Genomic DNA, 8,859 nt, shown 5'->3' with positions numbered 1-8,859 from the left:
CCCCTCCCCCCCCAAAAAAAGAGTAAGAGGAGGAGACAATGCCTGTCTGGAGATGAGGTCTGTGTATAAGCACCTGTGGGTTCTGCAGGAGGGGTGGCAATAGTAAGACGATACATCAGTGTTCTCTCGCCCTTCTGTGCACGGCTTCATTTAGCCGGCACTGCTGGAGGAACACAGGAGGGGCTGCTTGTTTCAGGCATGGGCTTTGTGCTGGGTAGTTTGCCTCCTGAATCTCTTGACCCCTCCTTGTCACCAGCAAGTTCAGACTCTACCTGCCTGCCCTGGTGACTGCAGAGCTCTCCTTCCTGTCTTCCATATCCGCACTCGAGCTCCAGGGCCACTCATCCAGTCCCACGGAGTTCAGCATTCCCAGATACAAAATGTCTTTCCATAACCTCAGGGAAATGGTGATAAAGGTGTTGTAGGATATTATTTTAAGATGTTACATTTGTTTATGCTGTGGAGTATTTGTTTAATGATGCAAAGATGTGTTGCATTTTTTTATTTTGCATTTGTTTAGCTCTGTAAGGCTGTGTCACTTTGCCTGCCTAAAACACTTTGTCTATGATCCCCATATATGGAAATGCTGTAATGAAACTTGTTCATTTTAAAAAGCAGTACGTTAAAAAACAAAGTAGGGGGCTGGAGAGATGGCTCAGTGGTTAAGAGCATTGCCTGCTCTTCCAAAGGTCCTGAGTTCAATTCCCAGCAACCACATGGTGGCTCACAACCATCTGTAATGAGGTCTGGTGCCCCCTTCTGGCCTGTAAGCATACACACAGACAGAATATTGTATACATAATAAATATTTAAAAAAATATTTAAAAAAAGTAGGCTGTGGAGAAAATGCAAGAGGACCAACAAGCGTGGGTTCGCCGCACTCTGCTCAGTTCAAGGCAGCAGAGGCTGAGGGACGGGACCGGGACCGGAGAAGACTGCAGACCCGTCCTTGAGAGCCGCCACCAGAACACCTGTTTCCAGTGGCTCCGAGGACTTAGCCTGAGCTGAGAAACTGGCCAAGGTATCATGCTGTTAAATAATAATTCCAGAACCACATTGCTGCCCGACACTGCCTCCTGTTTCTGGTTTCTGATTCTTCCACCACACCAAGCCATAGTTTTCTCTCCCGGATCCCCTCCTGTAGGCCCAGGACTTGCTCTAGGCGACTCTGTTGTTCACCTCTTCACCACAAACTCATAGTACTCAGCACCGCGCGGTTCATTATTGTTGGCATCGTCCACCAACTCGTGGTGATCCCGTGACTGAGGGGCAGCCCCATTCTCTAAAGGATGAAATGCTGCTCAAGGCATGGGTTTGGAACATGGGTAGACCTTCAAATCGATTTTTTTCCCTGCCTGGATGACTTCAAGCTAGCTTTTCTACAAGCCTGAAAACAGCACTGACTATATCCAACAGGGCTGCTATTAGGAAGATGAAATGACCTCAAAACACTCTTCCCTTACTCTCACTGAACGGCCCCAGCACAAATTTACTCCCAACACAAGAGAAGTTCACGACACTTCTCTCGTTCCGTTTATTCAATGTATTTAACTGTTAGAGCTATAGATGGAAGTGTTGATAAAACCAAACCCTAGCCCTTCTCAGGTATTCGGAGCTTCCTCCTCACTTCTCAGGGCGGCAGAGTTTCTGGATGTGATCGGCCAGACCCAGGCAATGCATGATCCGCTTCTTCTCAGCAGCCAGGTCCTCTGCAGACACCTGGCCCAAGAGTTTCTGAATAAATAGATCCTGATCTTTCAGAAAAATTTTCTTATCGATCCCTACATTTGGCACATTCTCCAGGGACCCAGATTTGAATTGGAAATTTAAATATCTGTTTCTTTTTAAACCGGGCGCTTTCTCTTCAATCCAGCACAACGTCCTGCAAAGACAAGAACATTCCTCATGTTAGAAACCACACTGGACAGAGCTGGAGAGAAGGCACGACCATGAGAATCGAAGCTGAGATCCTCAGCACCCACGCAAAAGCTCTGCTGGCAGGGTGGCCCAGGAGGGAGGGACAGGGTCCCCGGAGAGCTGGCTAGCTAGACTCTTCGAATCTGCAAGATTCAGTGAGAGACCCTGCCTCAGTAAATAAAGTGGAAAGTGGTCAAGGAAGAAGATGGTACTCAACATCAAGGCATGTGCACATGTGTAAGCAAACACATATGAACATATGTCATACACGTGCTAAAAAAAACCCACACAGGAAAGCAGAGGGGTACTCACACCTGCCTTCATGGGACAGGACCCATCTTCCCTGAAAGGCTGCCTCATGGTGGTGGCCCAGTGGCAACCAGCTCTCCACCACCACCCAAAGACTACAAGTGACCACGCTTCCAATAGTACTATAGCGCAAAGCACGGATCCATCTCACTTCCTCAGCATGGCGCACAGACTCAATGCTCTTCAAGACATTCCTTCACCTATGCTGCTGCCTCTCATTATTATTATTATTATTATTATTATTATTATTATTAGCAGAGCTATGATACCTGACCATGGAAAACAGATAATCTCTGCCTAAATTGATCATGATCTCAAGCAAAAATGCCACTGAATACTAAAATGTAGCAAAACAGGTGGTCAAACTATATCTAATAATTAGTCTCCATGTGTATTTTGCAAAGTTCACAGAATAAACTGGGTGTGTTAGTAATTCTAGCTAGAGTAAAATTCTCAAGTCTGAGTTGGGCTATATGGTCTATACAGTAAATTGAGGGCCAGCCTGGGCTACATAGTGAGATCCTATCTCAAAAAAATAAAAAATTAAGAAAAAGAAAATGATGACTAAGAGTAACCTGAGTGTAATTTATTCATTATTTTTACTTTAATTCTGGACAAAATAAATCTGAGTTATTCCAACTACCTAAGACAACTTCATTATATCCTTCCAAATAATGGTGTTAAGGTTTGAGGCAAGGCAGAATACCAATGTGTCTCTTGTATCTTAATTTTCTCGTAACTAGAAATATGCAACGGGGCAAGGGCACGTGCTCTTGCACATGCTGCTAGATAAATAGAAAAATAATAGCAAAGCTTAAAGTAATTACTTACATAACTTAGTTACTTGCTTTATTTCTGTAAGCCACCATTTATTTAACTTACACTGTTTCTTCACACCTCAGGGGGTGTAAAGGATGGAAAGGCTCTCTCTAGAGGAGCAGACACTTGCCTTGGGTCTGGATGCCAGGGACTGGTCCTTCGGGACCTCTCAAGAGTTAGCCTTTTGTGCCAGAGGACGTTAGAAAGTCTCTCACAACTCACCCCTTGCTCTGGGTTTCGAGTTGCACAGTCATTTTCAGATACTGATCTTCTTTTCGGTCTTCCAAGGTGGCAGAAATAAGAGAAAGCTCCCCAAAGAGGCACACTAGCCAGGTCAGGCGAGAAATGCCACTGAATGCAGGGAAGCCAAATTTCTCTTCGTCCAGTGGGCTAGCTGCAAGAGATCACACATGCTAAGAGAGCTAGGAAAAGGACTGTCTCTTCGTCCAGTGGGCTAGCTGCAAGAGATCACAGTCCAGTGGGCTAGCTGCAAGAGATCACACATGCTAAGAGAGCTAGGAAAAGGACTGTCTCGCAAAGATCCATGCCCAGGGAAGGTGGGGATGGAGAACGGCTGAATGATCAAGAGGACATCCGGCCTCATGGCACAGATGTGTACAGTGATCAATAAAACACTGCAGGTCCCAAGTGGCAGCAGTGGGCGGCGGGCCAGGAGACCACAGCAGGCCGCAAAGGCAGCGGGTCCCAGGCAGAGAGCCGGTGCAGCGGGTGAGAGACAGAGACCTATTAGGCACACCATGCAGAGAAAGTGGGTATTGATTTAGAGGGTTATGGAGGGGAAAGAGGCGAAGGGAGGGAGAAGAGCAGAAAGCAAGGCAGAGAGAAAGAGAGAGAGAGAAAGAGGGGGGAGGAGGGGAAGGGAAGAAGTGAGGAGAAGGGAGAGTGGCAGAAGCTGCCTTCTCAGGTGACAATATACTGCTAACCCTTGAAGAGCCCCCTGGAGAGCGAGCAAAAGGAGCACTTCCTTAAGTTGCCTGTGTCAGGTGTTTTGCCATAACTAGAAGTTATTAATACAGATGTTATTGTTCTTGTATGAAGTTCTCAAAAAATAATACCTACTAAAATGGTTAATGAACTATGCCTTTAATCTCTTTTTAAAGTTTTTTCCTTCATTTCTCTGTGTATTGGTGTTTTGCTTGCATGTCTGTCTGTGTGCCACATGCCTGCAGCACCTCCCAGGGTGTTGGACCCCTGGACTGGAGTTCTAGACAGTTATATTCCACCATGTGGATGCTGGGAATCAAACCTGGGTCTGTGGAGAGCAGCCATGAGTGCCCTTAACCTCTGAGCCATCTCTCCAGACCCTTTACTCATTTAGTGACATAAATTATGTGTGCGGGTACCGCTGAGGCCCTTAGGGATGCGTTCCTCTCCTCATCTGCACCTGATCTCTTCAATTGCTTCTTATCTTCAGCTTTGATATGCCTACTAACTTTTTCTCATTCTGCTATGGCCTGAAATGATACTACAGAAGCTGTGTGAAGTCAAGAACCAAGCTGCACCAGAGCAGAGGTCCCTGGGCTCTGAGAGCTCCAGGACTGCCCAGGTGACAACTGACCCGGATGGTTTCTGCTCCCTGTGGTGTCGGGACCTCCCAAGTGACTTGCAGCACCTGCCTCGCACTGACCTGTGAAGTGAAGAGACCCTTTCAGCAGCTCTTTCCCCGTCACTTCCTTTTTCAGGAATGCAAATTCTTCCATCAAGAGTTCCAAATGCTCCTCATGCAGGACTTTCCCTGTTGTGACAAAACAGAACCAAGGTGGCCATTATCCATGGCGTACAGACAGCTGTATGCTTAGAGGTTTATGTCATTCTCCCTCCAGAACTGCACATAGTATGTCTACAGGCAGGGTCCAGAGCACATGTTAGGACAACACATCCTTTACATGCCCCAGCTGACATTAAAGTGCACGGCTTCTAACATCTCTGAATCCTTGTGAACACTTATTTTCTGTCAGTAATGTGGTGTGGAATAATCCTTCTGTACACTGTGAAAATGTGTTGCTCGCTGTTTATAAAAAGCTGATTGATAGCTAGGCAGGATTGTTGGGAAGAAGAAGGGTGGAGTCTCAGGAGTCACGAGAGACAAAGAAAGAAGAATGTTCTGTGTTGAAAAAAGGTACTACTGGGTGGTGGCGGCACACACCTTTAATCCTAGCACTTAGGAGGCAGAGGCAGGCAGATCTCTGTGAGTTTGAGGCCAGCCTGGTCTACAAGAGCTAGTTCCAGGACAGGCTCCAAAGCCACAGAGAAACCCTGTCTCGAGAAACTAAAGAAAAATAAAGGGGGGACTTGAGAGATGGCTCAGTGGTTAAGAGCATTGATTGTTCTACCAGAGGTCCTGAGTTCAATTCCCAGCAACCACATGGTGGCTTACAACCATCTCTAATAAGAAATGGTGCCAACTTCTGGCCTGCAGGGACACATGCAGGCAGAACATTGTTTTTTTTTTTTAAATTTATTTATTTATTTAAGATTTCTGCCTCCTACCCTCCACCTCCTCCCATATCCCTCCCCCTTCCCCAATCAAGTCCCCCTCCCTCATCAGCCCGAAGAGCAGTCCGGGTTCCCTGCCTTGTGGGAAGTCCAAGGACCTCCCACCTCCTTCCAGGTCTAGTAAGGTGAGCATCCAAACTGCCTAGGCTCCTACAAAGCCAGTACGTGCAATAGGATCAAAACCCAGTGTCCTTGTTCTTGACTTCTCAGCAGTCCTCATTGTCTGCTATGTTCAGCGAGTCCGGTTTTATCCCATGCTTTTTCAGACCCAGTCCAGCTGGCCTTGTTGAGTTCCCGATAGATCATCCCCAATGACCGAGAGGGGTGCACCCACATACTGAGACATTCAGGCAGAACATTGTATATATAATAAATAAATAAATCGAAAGAAAGAAAGAAAGAAAGAAAGAAAGAAAGAAAGAAAGAAAGAAAGAAAGAAAGAAAGTAGGTACCATCATGTGGCAGAGGGTAGATAAGAAATATGGGTTAATTTAAAATGTAAGAGCCAGTAACAAGCCTAAGCTATTGGCCGAGCATTTATAATTACTATTAAGTCTCTGAGTGGTTGAGAGCGGCTACAGAAAAACTCTGCCTACAATAGTGGGAGGCACAGAGGTTCCTGTGCTCACAGATAAGCACTAGGGTTTGTTTAAGCACGAGAGAGGGATATAACCTGTTATCTGCCTAGAAGGCTGGCAGATAACAGAAAGCAGAGGGGTGAGGAGCCTGGTGACCTTTGTGTGCAGGCCTTATCCTGAGCCTGTCAATCTATTTTACGGAAGGTGTTACATGTGCTTCACAGAGTGTTCTGATGGAGTCTCCTCTTAAGCTTCACCATGCACATGGGAGTGAATTAATTACCGCCAGGAAAATTCTCACCAGACTGTGCTGTGCTAATCTGAGCCTAAAATAAACTCCTTAGGGTCAGGTGTGCCGCCTCCTGAGATTCGTTGCTCTGTGGCCATGGTGGCCACAGAGACCCCTTCAGATATCCCAATAGGTGTGATATCTTTTGTAGTTTTTATTTGCATTTCTTTAAAGATTGGTGCGGTTTTACTTTGGAAAACGAAAATTTCTACAACGTGACCTTTCTGAGTCAGGTTACTCGGTTTGTTTCTAAGTTGTGGAATCCTGCAGATATTCTGAATGGAAACTTTTCTCGAGGACGCTGTCTGCACACAACTTCCACAGCAAAGGTTCCCGTTCTTCCATCTTTTCTTTGAAGCATCAAAAGCCTTTGACATTTTGACAGTTTTATCCTTGTACGTTCCTGGTGCTTTACTATCGCACGAAGAAACCGCTGCCACATCAAACGTTCCAGAGGATGACTTCTTCAGTAAATGCTCTTTGGAGAAGTGGATACTCACATGCAAAACACTATACTCACACTTACCAAAAATCAGCTCACCACATTCTGAATACTTAACTATAAGCTCAAGAACTAGGGAACAATAGATAAAAACACATGGTAAATTCTTGAGAATTCTGGCTCTGTGACTGTGAGAAAATACCATCACCAGGAATAACTCATCAAGAGTTTAAGATTCCATCAGAGTAGAAGTCATGGCAACAGGCAGCAGGCACGGCAACAGGCATGGAAGCAGGCAGCAGGCATGGTACAGGCAGCAGGCACAGCAGTAAGTACGGCAGCAGACATGGTACAGGTAGCAGGTAGTAGTCATGGCAACAGGCACAGCAGCAGGCAGCAGACACGGCAGCAAAGCAGGAAGCTGAGAGAGCACATCTTTAAACAAAAGGACCAAGCAGAGAAAAAGCTGCAAATGGGAAAAAGGACAAGGCTATATAATCTCAAACTTCCAGGCCTAACTCTTAAGCCTCTCCCAACAGAGCCACTAACTGGGAACCGAGTGTTCAAATCCAAGCTTACTTCTTACTCAAATCACCATAACCGGACTAGGCAAAGTTTGCTTAGGTAAGACACAAAAGGACAGACTATAGACGCCAACCCACACAAATGGCATGTTATCAAACCAAAATGTTATGTTTAACAACAGAATAAAAACACTACTTACAAAATGAGTTAAAATACCAGCAAAATATAGATTCAGTAAGGGGTTAATATCTAGAATATGTAGAGAACTCAACAGGAAAAACGGTAATAATAATCAAAATTTAAAATAGGTCATATCCATAGAATTTGTTTTTCTAAAGAAAACTTGCAAATGGCCAGCAGTTACAGGGAAAAATGTTCAACTTTTATCATCAGAGAAATGAAAATATAGCTCACAATGAAATACCACCTCATTCCATTTATAATGGTTATTATAAAAAAGGTCAAACAAATGGCTGACGATGTGCACAGAAGGGAGTGGTCCCCTACACACTGCTAGCGTGGCTTACAACTCAGTCGTTACGGGAAAACGCTGTGGAAGTTCCTCACGGGGTTCCAGACAGACCTAACATGATCCACCCCCCCTTTCCCACCTCTACAAACCACAGAGAATGGAATGTCAGAGAGACTCTGCACTCCCGGGTTCATCACGGGGTTCCAGACAGACCTAACATGATCCACCCCCCCCCCCTTTCCCACCTCTGCAAACCACAGAGAATGGAATGTCAGAGAGACTCTGCACTCCCGGGTTCATCTCAGCGCTGTTTCAAAAGAGTCAGTGCACAGATTCAGAGTAAATAAACCAGGGCTTGCCCACAACAGAATCCTTCCTCAGTGACGCTGAAAGCCCGTCATTTCCAGCAATGTGGGTAAGCCTAGAGGGTGGTATGAAATGACCCGTGTGCAGAAAGAAAAACAGTGATGCCATTCACTAAGTGGAATGTAAGAAGCCAGTCTGAGGGAAGTAGAGTAGAATAACGCTTACCAGAAGGTGGGGGAGGAAGACAGGAAAGACTAGTCAATAAATATAGATTTAAAGGGAGAAGGGTCGTTTCCTTTGGACAGTCTGGTTAGTCCACCAGATCCTGCCCCATCCATTCCACATACCTCCTGGCCTGGCCCAGGTCACACATCCTATGCTTTGGTCTAGAGAGTTTCCTGGACTCTAGCCTGCCTGCTCTCCCCCTAATCCTCAGACCTAAACCAGATCACACACTGTGCACTGGCTCATCCTGGTGAATTCTTAGAACCTCACCTGACTGCACCATACCCAGCCCTCAGACCTAGCCTTGGTGGCACAGACTGTCCTGCCAGCCTAGTCAGCCTGTTTAGTGGCCAAGATCCTGACCTACCTGTGCTAACCTCACTCCCAGACGTAGCTTGGGTAGCACCTCCTGCACACCAGGTCAAACAGATTCAGCCATGTCTATACCATTTGATTTCTT

General features: G+C 45.9%; 1 protein-coding gene across 2 annotated transcripts in view; it reads right to left on the bottom strand.

The window, feature by feature from the left end:
• Positions 1 to 1,510: 1,510 nt before the first annotated feature.
• Positions 1,511 to 8,859, bottom strand: part of Blvra (biliverdin reductase A) — a 20,114-nt gene continuing 12,765 nt past the window's right edge. For both annotated transcript variants that reach the window (XM_005364424.2, XM_013352608.2), the window contains exons 6-8: positions 4,694 to 4,801; positions 3,268 to 3,439; positions 1,511 to 1,882 (exon numbers count right to left, since the gene is read on the bottom strand). In XM_005364424.2, the coding sequence (XP_005364481.1) occupies positions 1,624 to 1,882; positions 3,268 to 3,439; positions 4,694 to 4,801 (539 nt within the window). In that variant the 3' untranslated portion in view covers positions 1,511 to 1,623. The remainder of the gene's footprint in view (positions 1,883 to 3,267; positions 3,440 to 4,693; positions 4,802 to 8,859) is intronic.

Source organism: Microtus ochrogaster (genome assembly GCF_000317375.1).
Source record: "Microtus ochrogaster isolate Prairie Vole_2 chromosome 14 unlocalized genomic scaffold, MicOch1.0 chr14_random_1, whole genome shotgun sequence".
NCBI lineage: Eukaryota > Metazoa > Chordata > Mammalia > Rodentia > Cricetidae > Microtus > Microtus ochrogaster.
Note: the sequence above shows the minus strand (reverse complement) of the source record. Positions and strands in the feature narration are given on the sequence as shown.